This window comes from Peromyscus eremicus, chromosome 10, assembly GCF_949786415.1.
Source record: "Peromyscus eremicus chromosome 10, PerEre_H2_v1, whole genome shotgun sequence".
NCBI classification, from domain to species: Eukaryota; Metazoa; Chordata; class Mammalia; order Rodentia; family Cricetidae; genus Peromyscus; species Peromyscus eremicus.
Window position 1 is genome coordinate 11,072,259 of NC_081426.1, and position 20,488 is coordinate 11,092,746.

The following is a 20,488-nucleotide window of genomic DNA, read 5'->3' on the forward strand; positions in this document are numbered from 1 at the left end:
TAAACACTGGGGACTAAGCGTTCTGAGAAAGTTAGTTATAGAGAATTTTGTTGTACTTGCCAGGACAAATTTCTGGACCCTGGTAGCCTCCCTTCCAAAATCTCTCAGTTCCATAAACGGATCTCAGTTACTGTCACAACAACAAACGTGGGTTGAGCAGGTGTGGTGATGCACGCCTATGATTCCAGCACTTGGGAAGCCCGGAAGGAAGATGGAGGGTGTAAAGTCAGCCTGGACTACACAGTACACTTCGTTTCAAAATTAGTAAAAATCCCTGGCGCTGGAGAGATGGCTCAGCAGTTAGGAGTGTTGGCGATTGCCGAGGACTAGCGTTCAGTTCCCAGGACCGCTCAGATGTCCCACTGTGACGACAGCCTCCAGGATCCAGCGCCCTTTTTGACCTCCAAGAGTGCCTGCACACATGCATGCATGCCTGAGAGTGCACACAAACACACACGAATAATAAAAGTAAATGTTGGTTTTGTTCTTTGAGACAGGGTTTCTCTGTGTAGCCCAGGCTGCCCTCGGACTCTCAGAGACCCGCCTGCCTCTGCCTCCCAAGTGCTGGGATTAAAGGTGTGCGCCACCACCGCCGTAGCATAAAAGGAAATCTTAAAACAACAACCAAACCCAAGCTTGTGATGCGTAGAAGTTCAACATCATATCTGCTCCATAGAGATACTATGGATTTTTAGAGAATGAGCTGGGGTATATCGCAGTGATAGCACACTTGGCTGCTATATGCAGAGCCCCGGGTTATCAAACCTCAGTATTAAACAAAACAAAACAACAACCAAAAAAAGAAAAAGAAAAAAAAAACAAAAACTTACAACCCAATTCTGACAAAATGCTTTCTTTTTCAACAGGAACCTGTTTCCTTCCAATCTTGTGGTTGCAGCGTTCTCTACGGTAAGGTTTGCTACTTTCCAAACACATGAGACTTGAATTGGAGAACTGTGTGAATCAGTGGTGTAGTCCATCACCAAACCCCTTCAGGAATGAGGCTTGTTAGGAGAAATGGTCCTGAAATCAGGATCAGGCCTCGAAGTCAGGAGGGCATAGTAAAAAAAAAAAAAAAAAAAAAAGATACAATATGTGTTAGAGCCAAAGGGTGTGGCCATGAAGGGAGGAGAGGCATCCCTGGGAAACCTGGAGACAAGCTCGTTAATAGTGAGAATAAGAGAGATGGGGGGCGCCATGAGGGTGAGCGGGGAGGCCAGAGGAGCCTCTTCATAGACGTTCCAGGGCAACCCAGAGGGATCTTTTTATAAACAAACATCAGAGTCGGGTTTTATAGATGGATACTTGGAACAAAATAAAAAAATGGCAAAACTCTAAAATGTAGAAAGGGGGCTCCCAAATCTTCCTACAGCATTTAGAAAGCACCCTCAAACCATTGTTTGGAGAATGTCTAAAACATTGTAGAATTATTACTAGAAATAATACTTTTGTTTGGATGTACATGTTCAAAAAAAAAAAAGTGGGGGAAAATCTTCCCACAGTTATTCCATAGAATTACCTCTCATTAACATTTTGGTGTACTTCCTTCAGATGTGTTCTTTTTTCTGTAAGTGTACAGACAGTATTTATTTATTTATTTTATTCTATGTGGACTAGTGTTCTTCTGCATGTGTATCTGTGCACCACATGCATGCCTGGTGCCCTTGGCAGGCCAGAAGAGGGCATTGGATCCCTTGGAGTTACAGATGGTTGTGAGCTGCCATGTGGATGCTGGGAACTGAATCTGGAGCCTCTGGAAGAACAGCCAGTGCTCTGGCCATCTCTCTAGCCCCTGGGAATGCACAGCTTTTAAACATGATTATGCAAATGTATTGCTACCATATATACATATACAGATATGCTTTATGCAATATGTTGGCATATTACCAACATTTTCCCATGTGGGTAAATTTCCTTTCACCTAGAAGTTGGTGGCTGTAAGAATGTAGCACACTTTTCTTCTGACTGTGTCCTGTTGATGGGTATTCAGGTTGGTTAGAGATTTCCCCCCTTTTTAAGCAATGTGGAGAAGAAGCCCCTCCAGCCACTCCACACAGAACATGAGTAGACAGGTCTAGGTGTGTGATTGCTTTTTATGAGAAAACAAAACAAAACAAAACAAAAAAACAAAAAACAACTTTCGGGGCTGGAGAGTTGGCTCAGAGGTTAAGAGCACTGACCGTTCTTCCAGAGGTCCTGAGTTCAATTCCCAGTAACCACATGGCAGCTCACAACCATCTGTAATGAAATCTGGTGCCCTCTTCCAGTCTGCAGGGATGCAGGCAGAACACTGAATGCACAATAAATAAATAAATAAATAAATAAATGTTTTTTTTTAAAAAACTTTCTTACAACAGTTTTTGTTTTGCATAATTTTTACACAGAAAAAAACTACCTATTTTACATTTTTAACCCGCATGTAGGCACAGGAGTGCCTTGTATATATAATGTGAGGTAGAGAAAAAAAAATAGTTACATAGAGCTTTTTGTGCTTGTCACAAAAGGGATGAGGTAGGGTTGGTTTCCTGCCACCCTGATCATGGCACAGCTGAATAGATCTGCCTCTCTGGAACTGTGATAAGGTTGAGAGGCGTCAAAGCTCATCAAACAGGGGCATAAGTCAGCGCTCAGGTCTGTACTGTGTGGACCTCTGACAGTTCTGGGGCCACATGACCTCGGTGGCTCCAGCAGAGCCCACTCGGCAGCAGGGACAGAGATGCGGCGCACACCATGCAAAGGTGTGTCTAGTCAACCAGCAGTAGGACCAAGGCCCCGGAGACTTGGCCAGCAGACACTGCCTTGCCTTGAGTCCCCTCCTCTAGAGATGACAGCTCAAGCCAGATTAGAAGCATGCCAAAGAGTAGCCACACAGTCATTCTGGAACACAGTGGAGCATAAATAGATGAATGGGAAAAAAAAATGTGATGGATTTTGACTTTCTGGAATTGGTGCCAAACTTCTTCAAATAATCTGAAGTATGAGCTGTTGGAGTACCAAACTATCAGCAGGAAACTGTGTGCATCTTCTCTAACCTTTTGCCCAAGGAACAGGTGGAAATTCTTGGGTCCCTAAATAACCCGGAGGTTTCTGGAAGGGCTTGCTGCCTTGGTGTTAACGTAATTTTTATGCAGGTTTCAGAGGTTGCCAGCCAAGTGCAGCCTGCCCAGCACACTCACTGAAGAGCAGCCTCAGCAGACTGAGGCCTCCCCTGCCCAGCACACTCACTGAACAGCAGCAGTAGACTGAGGCCTCCCCTGCCCCCGTGCCTCTAGGTGGGTCCTTAGACCTGCTCACTGATGATGGGTTGTCTTCCTTTTTATTAGTCTGCAACCAGTTACACGGTGGTGAGCCATAACACCAGCTCCGGGAACGTGACCTTCGAGAAGGTAAGGTTCTCCAGAAGATCACAGAAGGGTGTGGAAAGCAATCCAGCTGCCTTGATAAAGCACGTCCACAACGTGTCTTTCACTTACTGCGGTTGGAGATTGGGGCTTCTGAATGGAATGTTTAAAGCCTCCAGGTGAGGTTGGCTCCTTCTCACGATGGCCAAAAGCCAGAGTCTGGAGCATGGGTATCTTCAGAGGTCTATAAGCTATTCTGTAACTCCTTCTCTCCTAATGCAATGGGAAGGTAACTCAGAATACACATAGAACTTGGAAAAAAAAAAAACTAACACGATAAAAGGGAGAAATAAAAATAACATATAATAACCCAATGCATATTTTACCACGTTAATGGACAATTATAGAAGCTATAACCAAGTTTTCTATATTTCCATCGACTTGGAATTAATAAATCTGGATTTAAAAAACAATGAGGTCTAGTACTGATAGGGCACTGTTGTAATTAATCCCAGCACTTTTGAGATTGAAGCAAGAGAATCACTGGAGCTCTAGGATAGCCTAGGCTATACAGGAAGACTCTATCTCAAAAGTAAGATTAAGTAGTAATCATTTTTAAAAAATAAGCATGGTGAGCCGGGCGGTAGTGGCACACGCCTTTAATCCCAGCACTCGGGAGACAGGCAGGTGGATCTCTGTGAATTCGAGGCCCGCCTGGGCTACAGAGTGAGTTCCAAGAAAAGCACAAAGCTACACAGTGAAACTCAGTCTCGAAAAACCAATACATACATACATACATACATACATACATACATACATAAACATGGTGGCATGTGCCTTTAGTTCCAACTACTTGAGGAGCCGAGGCAAGAGGATCACTTGAACCAAGGGCGCAGGGCAGGCAGCACAGTATAGTGAAGCCCCGTTGCAGAGTTGAAATGCCCGTCTCGGAATAACAAAAGTGATCAACAAAAGCAGTAAGGCAGAATCCAACCTAATATTGTTAGTCCTTTTTTGCATATTTTGAAAAAAAAAGTGCTAGGTAAATACTTTCACATCTGTCATATGTATAGTAACCCAGAATGCTGTGGCTGCATCTGCAGGTTGACATGTTGTACCCGTGATTTGGATTTCAGCACTTTGTCTTTTCAACACACTTTCTAAAATGGTAAATGACACTTGGTAAAGTTAAAACAAAATAGTGTTTCTCTTGACTTTACATCAACTTGGTATCTTTAAAAAGTTCAGGTTCTTTGTGCATATAAAACAGAGTCAAGTCAGGTGTGGTGGTGCACACCTTTAATTTAGCACTTGGGAGACAGAGGCAGGTGGATCTCTGAGTTTGAGGTCAACCTGGTCTACAGATGAAGTTCCAGGACAGCCAGAGCTACATAGTGAGATCTTGTCTCAAAACAAAACACCAGAGTCAACATTCTCCTTGGATGTGTCATTTGAACCTCAGGACAGCCTGGTCCCCATTGCAAACGGCTTGAAAGGGTTTGCTAAGGCTCATCCCGACTGTCTGAGCCTCGAGCAATGCAGGTAACATAGAGCATCACCTGGATACCTTCAAGTTCTGTCAAATATGGCATCCCTGGCTGCTGTGACTTCCCTGATGGAAGTGCAAGCACCCCATGGGTATCCCCCAGCTGATGTCCCCCTGTTCTCATGGTAAATTCAAGAATGTCAGCTCTTTAGCAGAGGAGCTGTGTGGCCTTGTCAGTTCTGGGCTTCTTTTTTAAAGACACAAGTAGAGTTAGTCTTGTCCCCAAGGGTGGGACGCTGCTGGCAGAATTAACCAGGAACCTAAGGACACCCAAGAGGCTCCAGCCCTCACCTGCGACTCTCCGCCACGCCTGCTTTGATCTCCTGTGATAACTTGTCATGGGTGCAAACCTAGCCTTTTATTGATTGAGTCATTAATTCAGTAAACTGACATTTGGCAGCTGCTGGGTGCCAGACTTAGGTGGTGCTCACCCTCAACAAAGCCCTGCCCTGGCAGAGCTCATTCTGATGAAAGGGACCATAGAACAAATGCATCCGCTTAGGAGAAAATAGAAACAGAGCGTGTAAACAGGCAGAGAAAGTACACGTGTGTGCTAGATGGTGATGGCGGCTTAGCCTCGGTGGGCAGGGAGTCCTTTCCATAAGCCGAAGGGGGAGATATAAGACAATCTGGAGAGAGAATGATGCAGGTAATGGGAACAAACTATGGAAAGACATAACATTACTTGGGGTGCAGCCCTGGCTGTGGCTGATTGTGTCTAGGCTTTCCTGACCCTGTCAATCCCAGCACGCTTCACACCACCTGCCGCCAGCTTCCGCCCCAGAAAAGACTCATCTCATTGGTTGCTCTGGCAAGCCAGAAAGTCCGTTCCTTAGATGGAATTACCTGATCTCAAATACCACATCTTGGACTGACAGGCCTTCTGAAGCCAGCAACTGACCATAGATGAATTCCCTGGTCGTATTGATTCTCCCATCAGTCCCGGCTAGGGCTCTGGACATGGACCAGAGAATGAGTTGGTACTCTCGGGTCAGTAACGGGTGCTTGCCAGGCAACTCATAGGTCCTGCTAGTGTTGGCTTCTCCACAGACTACCAAAGCCAGCAGCAGAGATGGCACTGCCATTCAAAATCTTTTTCTATAGCTCTTTAACAGGCCAAGTCCAGGATAGAACGGCAGTACTCAGAAATCTATGGTATTACAATGACACTGTAAGAACATACTCCAGGATGATCTCTAAGGCAATATCCATTAAAATAATAAGAGCGGTAGCCTCATCACTTGAGAGGTGGAGGCGGTAAAATTGTGAGTTCCAGGCCTGCTCTGGCTACACAGTGAGATCCTGTATCACGAAATTTAAAAATGCCTTCCTTTACTATATGCTCCCTGTCATGGCGAACCTAAAATATCTGAAACTGTAAACTAAAATAAATCTTTCCTCCAAAAACCAAACCAACCAAACAAACAACTTCCGGGGATATAGCGACACTGGTAGAATTGCCTCACATGCCCAAGCCCTGGGTTCTGTCCCCAGACCCACCTAGAGCCAGGCGTGGTGGTGCGTGCCTGTGATTCTGATGCCCAGGATGTGGAAGCGGCTGGATCAGTTAAGGCCATTTTTAGCTACATAAGTGCAAGACCAGCCTTGGCTGCAAGAGACCCTATCCCCCACAGAACCAAACAATTACTAGTTTTTATTTTCCAGAAATAGCCTGAGTACTTCACACATATACTTCCCAACAGCTGCACATCAGCTGTTGTTTTTTATTATTTTGTAGGTAGAGAACTGATACACAGAGAGATTAAGTAATTCACCTAAACTCACTCAGCTAAGGCTCCACAGCGGCCTTCCTCACCTAGTACCACTACTAGAAATGTCCCCGGTAAATGTGTGTATATGAGTGTATATAGTATAAACAGTGTATGATGAGTGTCTTCCTGTCCTTCAGCATTACTAGTAGATTTGAGATGTTCCTTAATGAAAAATTAGAAGGAGATGACACAGACACCTCCTGTCCATCCTTACGACATGCTTGCATTCTTGGTCATTGACAAGCTTCATGGGAGTCGTGCCTTTCACCCGGATGTGTCCAGTTAACCTGGGAATTAGTGAAATCTATTGAAAGTATATTTATGGAAAATTTAGGTGTCTATGTACCAGATGCTGGGCCACGGCCTCGCTTTTGTGACAGAGCTAGCAGGGATAAGGGACCTGGGAACTGTGTAGCCCAGTAATTCCCTTACTGCCCTGGGCTGTCCAGGAAAGAGGAGTGACCCAGCCCTCCACCCAGCTCACACACCTTTTCACACATGGGCTGAAGGGCTCACGACTCTACCAGCCTTTCTTTACAGGAAAAATTCTATTAAAAAATAGTTAAGAGACTGGTGAGATGACCCCACGGGTTAAGTCAGTTGCTGCCAGGTTCTGATGACCCAAGTTTGATCTGTGGGACCCACTGTGCCTAGACACACAGGTACTGTGCCATGTGTGTGCACACACCATCATGCATATAATAAATAAATACATTTGAATTGCTTTTGTTTTTGTTTTTGTTTTCCAAGACAGGGTTTCTCTGTGTAACAGTCCTGGCTGTCCTAGAACTCACTCTGTAGCCCAGGCTGGCCTTGAACTTACAGAGATCCATCTGCCTCTGCCTCCTGAATGCTGGGATTAAAGGTTTGTGCCAACACTGCCTGGCAAATAAATGTAATTTTTTAAAAAACAGTAGTTGAGAACTACTTAGTCTGATTCTTGTCTTGTACATGAAGAACCTGAGGTTCAGAGAGGCAGTTGTTTGCAGAACCGGAACTGATATCTGAGCTTATTACGACGTTATATCACCACTTTGTAGTGGTTTTTCTTCTTGTTGTTTTTTAAAGAATTATTTTAGTTTTAGTTATTATGCACATGTAGATGTGTCTGTGTGAAGGTTTTAATGCCTGAGGACAGCCATCTGTGGAGGCCAGAGAGGGTATTGGGTCCTCCGGAGTTACATGTCCTTGTGAGCTGTAGATACTGGGAACTGGACTCCAATCATCTGCACAAACAGCACATGATCTAACTGCCAGGCCATCTTTCCAGTCCATTTGTGTTTGTTTGTTTGTTTGTTTTTGAGTTGGGGTCTCAGTGAGTGGCCTTGAACTTAGAATCCTGCTGCCCCGGCCTCCTAAGTGCCAGGTTCCAGGACCATCCTGCCGGGGTGTGGTGTTATGGTGGGATGAAATGCTTGTCTACTCCCTGCCGCAGCAGTGGGTCTCAGCATTGTTGGGGATACAAAGGCTCTGTTATGTCTACACGTCTTCAATCTAGTCAGTGTTTAGCGAAGACCCTCTGGGGAAAGCCTGTGTGAGTCCTGAAAATCTCCTGAGACTTGGCAGCTGGAGGTCAGTATAACCAAACAGCAGATGTGCTGACATTTAGGAGTTGACGGTTACAGTCCTTGGGTCTCTGAAGGAACTTCCTAACAGCCAGATTTTCTTTTTTTCTTTTGTTTTATTTTGGTTTGGGGGTTTTATTTTAGTTTTTGTTTTTGTTTTTGAGAACAAGATTTTACTTTATAGCCCAGGCTAGCCTCAAAACTCCATTGATCCTCCTTCCAAGTCTCCCGAGTACTATGATTCCAGGTGTGAGCTTTCGCTCCTGGCTAATAGGTAAACATTTTTTGGTTGACTTCGTGTGTTCCCCAACTCTATCTCCCACTCTTGAGTCTCTGTCTTCTGATCTGCAGGTCCCCATCGTCACCGACATTGAAGGGATGAATATCTTAGGACTGGTCCTTTTTGCCCTGGTCTTGGGGGTGGCTCTAAAGAAGCTAGGCCCTGAGGGAGAAGAGCTCATCCGATTCTTCAATTCCTTCAATGAGGCAACGATGGTGCTGGTGTCCTGGATTATGTGGTGAGTGTCACCATGCCATCTCCTTCCTCTGTCCCCTCACATCTAGGAAAGATTTCAATACTCTAGGTTACCCTGTGGGACACCTGGTCTCATGCCTGGTGTGCAGCTGATGAAATATAGGCCAGTCATGGTACAAGAGGTGAGGGTTAGACCGGTGAGATGGCCTGAAAACCCCAGTTTGATCTCAGGAACCCACAGTGGGAGGAGCAAACAGATACCTAAAAGTTGTCTTCCAACTTTCATATGTACCCAGACATTACACAACACACACACACACACCCCGTGATGATGGTGATGATGTTTTCAGTATTTCAAAAAGTGATGCTGGTGCAATTATCTCTCCTCTGGTCTGGATCTCATAGAGAACATAGTTCTGTGTGGTGCACATAGTTCCTGTGTGGTGTCCACATGACTCCTTGACTCCTAGAGAGCTGGTGTGCACATAGTTCCTGTGTGGTGTCCACACGACTCCTTGACTCCTAGAGAGCTGCTGTGCACATAGTTCCTGTGTGGTGTCCACACTGACTCCTTGACTCCTAGAGAGCTGGTGTGCACATAGTTCCTGTGTGGTGCACATAGTTCCTGAATGGTGTCCACACGACTCCTTGACTCCTAGAGAGCTGGTGTGCACATAGTTCCTGTGTGGTGTCCACACGACTCCTTGACTCCTATCACCACCATCCATGCATGGGTTCCCATGTGGGCACATATGTTTGCCATGTCCTGTTTGCAGTCTGCTGCATAAAAGAAGGTTTTCTTATCTTCAAATGATAAACTTTAAGATTCAAGGAGGCTTGTCAGTGTGACCTTTTACAATAAAGAGGAGAAACTCATCTCACCCTGTTTAGGTAAAACTTAAAATGGTCATTCATGAAAGCTTTTAATTTGTAAGTGCTTCTTTGTGTGATGTTAATGGAAGGATGATTGCTCAATAAAAATCACTAGCTTGATTCTTGGCTTCCTTCAAAGCAACTTCCCTGAAATCAGGCCAGTCCCAGACCTCATGTCTTCAAAGCTTTTCCTGGCATTTCATCTGCCTTAAACACCATGACCATAAACATCCTGGGGAGGAAAGGGTTTATTTTAGCTTACAGCTTCACATCCCCGCCGTCATGGAAGGAAGTCAGGCAGGAACTCCAGCAGGGCAGGAACCTGGGGCAGGAACTAATGCAGAGGCCATGGAGGACTGTTGCTTACCAGCTTGTCCTCATGGCTTGCTCAGCCTGCTTTCTTACAGCACCCAGGACCACCTGCCTAAGATCATCTGGGCCCTCCTCCATCAATCATCAGTCAAGATAATACACTATACCACAGGCCAATGGAGTGGGGGAGGCATTGTCTCAGTTAATGTTCCCTTCTCCTAAGTGACTTAGCTAGCCTGTGACAAGCTGACATTAAAAACAAGCTAACACATCCCCCAAGCAGACCTCTGGATCTTAGACCCCATCCATTAGTTGTTAAAAACTTGTTTATGCTTTCAATTTCAATACGAAATAATTACAAAGTATTTCTTGTTGTCGACCACTAATAATGCAGTACTTTTCCCTCTCTGATGATGTAGGTCCCAACTGGACTGGTTTTAGGAGAAATTTGAAACTGACAAAAATTTGAAACTAAAACAAATACAGACCCCACAAATCCCCAGTGGTATTTCTCTTGCTCAGTATAAAAATCATGTAGCCCAACTCTCTGCAAACATGCCACTTCACTTGACTGTCGTTCTGGGGAGAGAACTGTGGTTTGTTTGTTTGTTTGTTTGTTTGTTTGTTTTTGAGGTAGGGTCTCAGAGCCCAGGCTGGCCTTGAACTTGCTATGCAGCCAAGGATGATCTAGAACTCCCAATCCCCATGTTTGAATCTCCCAAGTACTGGCAGACCTGTTTTTCCACATCCCACTGAAGTGTCCTTACTACTGAAAACCGCGTGTTGAAAGCGTTAGACAAAGGACGGGTGTGGAAGCGGGCATTCACAGAGAGGAGAGCCAGCGTGAGCAGTAAATGTTCTAAGAAGTGCCTGCCCGGCTTGAAAACCAAGGAACAGCAAGCTGGCTTTGTCCGGAGTTGGTGAGAATGAGAACAGGGTCCTTGACCCTGGTACTTTCGACCTCTAGGTCTGGCCTTCAAAGCTGTGACGATGAAACTGTCTTCCTGACATCCCCAGAAGTCCCCTAAGAGAGAAATCCCCCCTGGGTGGCCACTAGTGCAGGAGCAGGGTGGACAGCTTCCCTCTGGACTGTCACTGGGGACGGGAATTGGCCCAGACGTGTCAGAAAACAACCATTTACTGATGTTTAAAATGTGCACACCTCCAAATCAGCAGAGGCCCCGCTTTGGTGTCTTGACCTAGAGAACACGGCAGATGGGCACAGAGAGTGTTTCCAAAGACGAGAACCTAGGAAGAAATCAGGGCATTTCCATTCTGAGGAAATACTAAAGACAAGGCCATAAGCTAGACACACTTGTTCTCCCAGCCCATGACAGGTGGAGGTAAGAGGATCCGGAGTTTAAGGACAGCCTTGGCTAAATGTGACCCTGTCTCAAACCCAGCCTCCTTTGGAAAAAAAAACAAGTGTGGTGAAGGTTAGAAACAACCCAAATGTCCATCAGTAGTAGGCGGCGGATAAACAAAATGTGGTATATATAAAATGGAGCGTTATAAAAATGATATTCTGACATACACTACAACATGGAGGACCCTTAAAGGCATTGGGCTAACGAAACAGGTCACAGAAGGACAAAATGTGTGTTCTGCTTTTGTGTGCCAGAGGCTGGTTGGGGTGGAGGGCGTGGGAGCCACACTTCGGTGAGAACAGAGCTTCGCTCTGGAATGATGGGAACACTCTTGGTCTGGGTGGTGTGACAGCTGCCCAACAATTTGAATGGACTATTGATAATCAACTCTAAGGATGCTCTAAATGCTAAATTTTATGTGTATTTTATCACAAAAAAGGTAGCTTTCTAAATACTGATATGAAAATATCTTGGTAGTGTAATGTGGAGTGTAAAATAAGTAAATTCAGATTTCAGTGCATCCCCGCACCTCTAGGGACACAGGAAGTGGAGTGCTTCTCTGAGGAGTGATCTGGCTTAAGTGTGGTGCTGAAGAGCAGTGTTCTAGTCTAGAGGGGATGTATTCTTTTTTTTTTTAAAGATTTATTTATTTATTATGTATACAGAAGAGGGTGCCAGATCTCATTACAGATGGTTGTGACCCACCATGTGGTTGCTGGGACTTGAACTCAGGACCTCTGGAGGAGCAGTCGGTGCTCTTAACTTCTGAGCCATCTCTCCAACCTGGGGATGTATTCTTATTGAAGATGAGACTTAAATTTCCTAACACTGCGTAGAATGTCTCTAGAAACTCAGGAGGCCAGCCACACTGGCCATCTCCACTGGACGCTCAAGGGCTGATGTGGGAGACTTTCCACCACTTACCCTTTTATGCCTCTTGAAATCTTAACTAGCAGGCATTATTAAGCATAAATTAAAATTTATAAATTAAAACAACTGTAGAATTGTTACTGAATTGGTATTAAATTTACAGAACTGACTTTTGTTCTTTGTAGTTTCTACAGTTTATTCCTTTTCTCACAAAACAAAAAAAAAAACCCTCTCCCTGTTTTGGCAATGTTCCCAGAACATCATTGTTAATGATTTCTTCCCACGGGATTGTGTCTTCCAAACCAAAAAGAATGTAAAACTTCACAGAAGCCCTGGGCTATGTTCCATTTTGTATCACAGCATTTCTGTGGAATTTTTGTCTTTCTGAGTTCTCAGGACAGGTCTGAGCAAAGCCAGAAGTCAAGTTTATAGTCTCAAGGCCTTTACTTGCCATGAAGTTGGTAGCAATCCGTCGCTTAGGGACGTACGTAGAGCCTGGTCTAATGGCACATGCCTGTAAACCCAGCACGCAGGAAGTTGAAGCAGGAGGATTTCAAGCTCCGGGCTAACCTGGACTATGTGGTGAGACTTTGTCTGAAGGGAAGGAAAGGGGACGGGGAGGAGAAAAGAGTGAAAGAACGTAAGTGTTTATCGAAGGGAAGCAGTCTATGTGTGCAGATGCACTCACCATGGAGTGACCGTCTTTGCTTCACGGTCACACAACCTGTTTATTAAAAGAAAAAAGAAAAAAAAAAGGCAGCCCACCTTTTTCTGTTTTAGAGTAACTCTATGCAGACAAGAACAGCCCAGTTGAAAGTTCCTGTTTTGGGAGGCCCAGCATCGCCCGGCCCCCCTCAGCGCCTCTCTGATGAGTATGTGTGCTTATAACCTAGGTACGTACCTATAGGCATCACGTTCCTGATTGGAAGCAAGATTGTGGAAATGAAGGACATCATCATGCTGGTGACCAGCCTCGGGAAATACATCTTCGCGTCTATCCTGGGCCACGTTATTCACGGAGGAATTGTCCTGCCTCTTGTCTATTTTGCTTTTACACGAAAAAACCCTTACAGGTTCCTCCTGGGCCTCCTCACACCGTTTGCGACGGCTTTTGCCACCTGTTCCAGGTGAGTGAGCTGGGAACTACCTTGGGAACTACCACACGGGTGCGGAGCCAGGTGAACAGACTGGTCCTCACGGGAACACTGTGTACTGGGGCACGATGTGGCTCTGGGCTGAATCTGCATGAATAACGGATTAAGTGGGTCCTGGAAATCCTGTCTGAATCCTGTGGGGCTTGATAAAGCCATGTGTTGCTCTAGAAACTTTGAAAGAAGTCTGCTGTATTTCAAGGGAAGAGGGTATTTCACGGAAACGTGCTCGGGTGCGGCTCGCGATCTGTTCCGGGGTCTGAGAAAGTGGGGTCCGCCTGGCTGGGAAGGACTGTTTGCATGTCTGGTTGTTTGGTTCATCCCTAGCTCGGCCACCCTTCCATCCATGATAAAGTGCATCGAAGAAAACAACGGCGTGGACAAGAGGATCAGCAGGTTCATCCTGCCCATCGGGGCCACCGTGAACATGGACGGAGCCGCCATCTTCCAGTGTGTCGCGGCCGTGTTCATCGCTCAGCTCAACAACGTGGACCTGAATGCGGGCCAGATCTTCACCATCCTGTGAGCCTCTTATTCTTCCCTACATCTCTAGGCCTGGCTTAAAGCTTTGGATTTTTGTTTTTAGTTAGTTTGTTGTTTTCTGATTTCCTTTGAAAAACCGGTTTCACCGTCGTTCAGTGTCTCCTTTGGAAGACAGTGAGAATTCGTCATGGTCATCCCTCAGTGTCTTGGGGCTGTATTAGTTTTCTTACTGCTGGGGCAGATTACCTGACAGGAAGCGGTGTGAGGGCGGAAAGCTGTATTTTGTCTTACGGTTTGAGAGGACACAGTCCATGGTGGGAAAGGTATGGAAGCGTGAGTGTAAGACTGTTTGCTCACATCTGGGTGGATCAGGGTGCAGGGAGAGATGTGTGCTGGCTTTCAGCTGCTATTCTCCTTTTCCTTTTTTATGCAGTTAGGGACTCCAGCCTATGGGTGGTGCTCCCCAACTTTAGGATGAGTCTTCCCCAACCCAGTTAACCCTTTCTGGAAATGTCCCCACAAACATACCCAGAAGTGTATCTCACTAAGGCCCTAGGCGTTTCCCAATTCAAGCAAACTGACAATCCAGATCATCTGTGACAGGAGCACTGGTCAGAGGACCTCCTTTTTCCCGCAGATGGTGGGTAGTTGCAGTAGTTTTTGCATTGCCATGACCAAATATTTGTCAGAAATAACTTAGAAGATGAAAGGTTTATTGGGATCATGGTTTAGAGGGATTTTAGTCCATCGTGGTAGAGAAAGATAATGTCTTGTTTCCATGGTGACAGACAGGAAGGATGTAGGTCAGGACAGGGGGCAGGTATAACCTTCAAGGGCCTTCCCTAGTAAACTACTTTGGACAGCCAAGCCCCATCTCCCAAAGACTCTACAGCCTTCAAAGTACAGCCACCAGCTGGGAAAGAGATGTTAAAGCATGCACCTGTAGGGAACATTTCAGAGTCAAACCATATCACTAGTGTCTTGTATATAATTTGCACATATTTTCCTTGTTACTTTAAATCATTTCTAGATTACTTATATACTTAATATGACCTAAGTGCTATGTGATTGTTATACTGTATCATTAAGAAAACAATCTACAGATGTTAAGTAGGGACAGTTTGTTTTTACTGTTTTTGATCTGTGGTTGGTTTAATTTGTGAACACAGAACCTGAAGATGTGAAGTCTGAGGGTACTTGGAGAATGCATCGTCTCTTAGACTCCCAGAGCAGTGGTTCTCAACCTGTGGGTCACAAATGACCCTTTCTGTAGCTAAAAGTTTTCCTGTGTCCTGCCCGGTCTGCAGTCGCTCAGACCCAAGTAAACACACAGAGGCTTATATTAATTAAAACTGCTTGGCCATTAGTTCAGGCCTACCACTGACTAGCTCTTATACTTAAACTCAGCCCATTTCTGTTAATCTATATGTCGCCACATGTTCTGTGGGTTTACCTGTGTGCTATTACATGCTGCTCCCTGGATGACAGGCTGGCGTCTCCTCACTCAGTCTTCCTCTTCCTAGAATTTTCCCTGTCTGCTTATCCTGCCTATACTTTCTGCCTGGCTACTGGCCAATCAGCATTTTATTAAACCAGTGTACAAAAGCATTGTCCCACAGCACCTTTCACAGGAGTCACTGATCCAATATTCTGCATATCAGATATCATACATTATGATTCATGGCAGTAGCAAAATTACAGTTATGAAGTAGTAACGAAAATAATTTTATGGTTGGGGGTCACTACAACATGAGGAACTGTACTAAAGGGTCACAGTGTTAGGAAAGTTGAGAACCACTGTCCTGAGGTGTTTTTTATAAGTCCTGGCTGCAATGCTGTGTGATTCTCTGGTCCTCTCTCTGCTCTGTGTTCATGGCTGACTTTGCTGTACCCTAGAGTGACTGCCACGGCGTCCAGTGTTGGAGCAGCAGGTGTGCCCGCTGGAGGGGTCCTCACCATTGCCATTATCCTAGAGGCCATTGGATTGTCCACAGATTACCTCTCTCTGATCCTGGCTGTGGACTGGATTGTGTAAGTAGCTGATACCAAGGACCCTGGAATAAAGAAAGTCTATTGAGGCCCCTGGGAACTTAGTGTTCCACTAGGCCTGGAGCATGCAAAGAAACTTAAAACCATCCTTGCTTTGGAAGGAGTCTATAGCTAAGCTGGCAAGACCAAATTTAGGACTATAAGAAGTCAACAGTTGCTGGGAGGTGGTGGTGCACGCCTTTAATCCCAGCACTCGGGAGGCAGAAGCAGACAGATCTCTATGAGTTTGAGGCCAGCCTGGTCTACAGAGCAAGTTCCAGGACAGGCTCCAAAGCTACACAGAGAAACCCTGTCTCAGAAGGAGAAGAAGAAGAAGAAGAAGAAGAAGAAGAAGAAGAAGAAGAAGAAGAAGAAGAAGAAGAAGAAGAAGAAGAAGGAAGAAGAAGAAGAAGAAGTCAACAGTATAACAGTCAAAAGCCTGTGAACATCCATGAATGGCCAGAGACACAACCATCCAGAACTTGCTTGTAATACTCAGTTGGTTCGAGGGGCTGTGCAGGTGATGGCGGGGTGGAGTAATAAGTGATTGGAGCAGTTGTTGGCCCTGGCCTGCAAATACCCAAGGAATGCTTCCTATGCAAGGAGAGCATGCAAACACCTTGTGCTTGGACTCAGGAGACCTTCGGTAAGCGTATGACCAGGCTGCTGTCCCTGGGGTTCCTTACAACACAAGAGTGTCTGGATATTGATTGCTCGAACCTTGGGATACCTTTTGCAGGTATAAGTCCACTGTTCTGTAGGAAAGTTGACGGAGGTAGTGATGCTGAAAGAGAGCCCACAGGTAAGCCAGGGGGGCTTGAGCCCGGCCCTTCCATGTATCTGCTCTTGTAATCACAGTAGAAGCCACGCCAGTCATGGTGAGGACTACATGAGTCCGCATATGTGCAGTGCCCAGGACGTGGGGCAGGTGGGACAGCTTTCAGTAAACATTAGGGAGGAGGACAGTCCTGCTGGCCGCTCACAGCCGGGCTGAGAGGAGCTAACTCCAGGTGCCTGGCACTGTGGTGGGACTTGGAAACGGTAGTCTTTCCAACTTAAAATAGCTGTGTGGAGTTCTGAGGGCTCTTCGTGGAAATGGGGTGAAGCGTCCAATAGAGACGGCTGTGTTCCAGACACCCCATCAGAGGAAGCTCCCTCCCTGGGCTGGCCAGGACCAGAGCAATGGCAGGGATCATCGGTCTTGTCCTTCCGGCTGCCTCCTGGGCCTGGAGAATGTATCTCCGAGGTGCTCAGCTGAGAAGGGAAATCGCACCCTGCTGGATGCCCAGCAGAGGACTTTGGGCACACAAGCCACTCAAGGGCGGGACTTCAGGAAGACCACCGTTTTTCTGTCTTCAAAATGGCTACAGGACCTTCTCTGAGCGCCAGTGACTGGGGTAGATGTTGAGCTAACCTGTGCTAAGCAGGCTGTGGGAAAGCTGGTGCTATTTTTTTTTTTTTCCGTGATATGCTTGTCCACGACTGTGGAATGCCCCTGCTGTGGGCTTCAAGGATTGAAGCGGGATTGAAGTTCTAGTGTACCGGAGCACTGAGGGGAAGAAAAATTGAACACAAACCCGTATCTACTCTCTTCTCCCAAATGCTTGCAGTGTTCTCAGAACTGTGTGGGACGGTAGCTGGAAGGACTGGATTGCACTGCTCAGATCCACTCCCAGAGCTGTGCAGTATGCACAAGGGACTTGTCCACTACCTTCAACTTCTCTCATATTTTCTGCAATGAGAGTCTTACTGCTTTTCAGGAGTAAATACTGCTCAAAGAAAAGCAATTCGGAGCAGGTCTGTTAGTGATGTGCCCACCCTGCAAGAGCACACCCACATCCAGCAGGGACAAGCATACAGGCCCATGGAGGCTGGGGCTGGCTGGACTACTCTCATGGATGGAGGGGCCGCAGCACCCAGGAGGTTCAGCATGTCAGTTAGATTCGGTTGGTCAGGGATGCAGAGTTTATGGTATACAGCTGAATAAGAAGGCAAGTTTAGCTACCCTCAGTAGGAACAGTCTCTGAGAGAACAGTCTCCAGGCCGTGTGTGTGTGTGTGTGTGTGTGTGTGTGTGTGTGTGTGTGTGTGTGTGTATGTTGCACTATAGTATATGTTTTCTCTCTAGGTGTATGGCGTGTGCTACAGTGTACGGTTTTTGCACACACTGTCAAAATCCTCACAAGAACCAGGGGAAGGCTTTACCATCCCTCTGAGGCTTCGTGTGGGGAAGGAAGGCTTTTTCACTCCCTTGGGTCTGACATGGAGTCCTTGACAAGGCAGTGCCCATGTCAGACAAGACACATTCACTCAGAACTTCACTCACTCCCTACAAGTCAGCTTCCCTGTGGCCATCTGCCTGCTGTGACAGCGCCCTCCACTGACTACTCTGGGTATAACATCGGTCCTCTTTCCTTCCTGTTGCTACCAGGGACCGGACTACCACGGTGGTGAATGTGGAAGGGGATGCCCTGGGCGCCGGAATCCTCAACCACCTGAACCAGAAGGCAGTGAAGAAAGGCGAGCAGGAGCTGCAGGAAGTGAAGGTGGAAGCCGTTCCCAATTGCAAGTCTGAGGAGGAGACATCGCCTCTGGTGACACACCAGAACCCAGCAGGCCCCGGGGCCGTTGCTCCAGAACTCGAATCCAAGGAGTCGGTTCTGTGATGGGGCTGGGCTTGGGCCAGCCTGCTAGTTACCAGCAACCCACCCTGGTAGCCTGCCCCATTATTTAGACGTGGGCATGGCCCTCACAGACTTTTCATCTCCCAGGCGATGCTTTGGCCCGGTCACCAATTTGAGGGCCAGATTCTCAGCCCAGGCATTGGGCTCCCGGGCCAGGACTGATTACTGAGGACTAGAACACTCTGGCATTTGTCTTGATCCATGTCTCGGTGGAGCTATAGGTACACCTTGGCTCTATTTGGAAACCCCCTTGAGCTGCCAGGCCTGGGGAGGATTCCAGGTTCTTGGAGGCCTGGGGGTAAAGGTCAGGGGAATGCAGATGTGTTCTTCATTATCCCTGGCTAGCTCTGCATCTGGTGCTTCCTGGGCAAGCCAGAGGGGTTTGTGATTGTCTGTCACACTGTCTCATCAGCAGTAGACGTTGAAGATGTTTCTGGACGCAGACTGGCTGGACTCTGACGAGCCAGCACTCAGGTTAGAGAGTTGTGCCCCACCTGTGTGCGTGACTCCCGAGGGACCAGAGGTGCTGCCCAGTGTCAAGTGAGATATACTCCAAGGGGTGGTGAGCGCAGCTGGGGTCTCAGCTTGAGTAAACCATTTCAATTCTGAGGCCAGGGGAAAGACTATGGAGCACCCTCATTAGGACAAGACAGAACTGGTCCCGTTCTAGACCTCCTTTTCTGCCTCCTCCTGAGGCGTGGGCCTCCGCCAGCGCGTCCCTGTTTCTCTTCTGACTTGGCAGCAGACCTAAGACCTCTTTCTCTGGAGGGGTGGGGTGGTCACTGCATCGCTGACCCATAGTGGTTGGTCAGTGTATTACTACAGTTTGACTAGGTCCTCCCTAAAGCACTGCAGAGCAGCAAAATCATATACTTCCCCAACAAACCCACGCACTAATCGAGGGGGGCTCTGCCCGGGCCCCTGGCTTTGGTTTCCACAGTGTACGGCCTGTGGTAAGTCCTGGGTCTGATGTTATCTGCCTCTTACCTGCTTCGTTGGGATCTGGTAAGGCGAACGGGAAAGCGGTGGAAATGGCCATTTTGCCTCTCGGAAGTCACGTTCAAACGTCTGTAAGTGCCCAGTTTTCCCGGGAGACAGCTTTCTCCATGGAGGCTGCCTACTGGTGTGAGCGGCTCTCCTGAACGGGGCCATGTTCTCGTCGTACTTCAGAACTTGCCTTCTGAAGAGTCGTGATAACATTCCATGCAGCCTCTGCGCTGGTACCCACCTTCTACCACATTTCTGGGTGCCCGACTCCGTTGCTACTTCTCAACCCACAGTTCTGTCCACTCTACTCATAATAGGAGCTTAAGCCCCACGCATCCTCTTGTTTTCCCTGGCCTGTGTATCACTGGGCCCCACGTACTTGGGACAGAGGCCATTTTAAATTGCGGCCTGTGCTGAGTGAGGGGATGGGGAAGGTCCATGAGGAACAGAGCCCAAAGTGAGAAGGCCCAGCCCTTTAAACCCACGGAACCACTCCACCCTACTGTGGGAGTGACCAGGGACTGAGTGGAGAGTGGCCAGACCTTGTTGCCAACACTGTTTTTTAATGGGGAATCAATCCCACCGTTTGATTACAAATGAGCATTTGATGTTTTTTAAGTTTCAGTGAATCTTTTCCTCGAGTATTTACATATACTTTATGTATGGGGTGTGTGTGTGTGTGTGTGTGTGTGTGTGTGTGTGTGTGTGTGTGTGTGTTACATAGTTTTTAGCTCCAAGCAAGTTTGCGTTTGAATAAGGAGGAATTAGATTACAAATTACGTCTTTGGCATCCCGATATTCAAAAGGACTTTATTAAGTAGGGATTGGAGCTGGACAGTGAACTGGCTAGTCACTCGGGTCCCAACCTGAACCCACAGTAAAGAGTGCTGCCGTGGTCTGGAGGAAGGTGCTTCTCCGTGGGAAACACGGGACCTTCCTTTTGGAGGCCAGAGGGGGAGGCACTGCCGTGTCTCCGACTTTCGGCTCCCAGGGGAGTTGATGGAGTTGGGTATCAAGGAAGATTCCACTGTAACT

At 46.9% G+C, this 20,488-nt stretch overlaps 1 protein-coding gene across 2 annotated transcripts in view; it reads left to right on the forward strand.

The window, feature by feature from the left end:
- Positions 1-20,071, forward strand: part of Slc1a4 (solute carrier family 1 member 4) — a 33,405-nt gene extending 13,334 nt beyond the window's left edge. The window contains exons 2-8 of one of the 2 annotated variants that reach the window (XM_059275390.1): positions 867-909; positions 3,324-3,386; positions 8,576-8,742; positions 13,015-13,248; positions 13,600-13,794; positions 15,652-15,786; positions 18,214-20,071. In XM_059275390.1, the coding sequence (XP_059131373.1) occupies positions 867-909; positions 3,324-3,386; positions 8,576-8,742; positions 13,015-13,248; positions 13,600-13,794; positions 15,652-15,786; positions 18,214-18,448 (1,072 nt within the window). In that variant the 3' untranslated portion in view covers positions 18,449-20,071. The remainder of the gene's footprint in view (positions 1-866; positions 910-3,323; positions 3,387-8,575; positions 8,743-13,014; positions 13,249-13,599; positions 13,795-15,651; positions 15,787-18,213) is intronic. The other variant, XM_059275392.1, reaches the window with a different exon arrangement.
- The last annotated feature ends 417 nt before the right edge of the window (positions 20,072-20,488 follow it).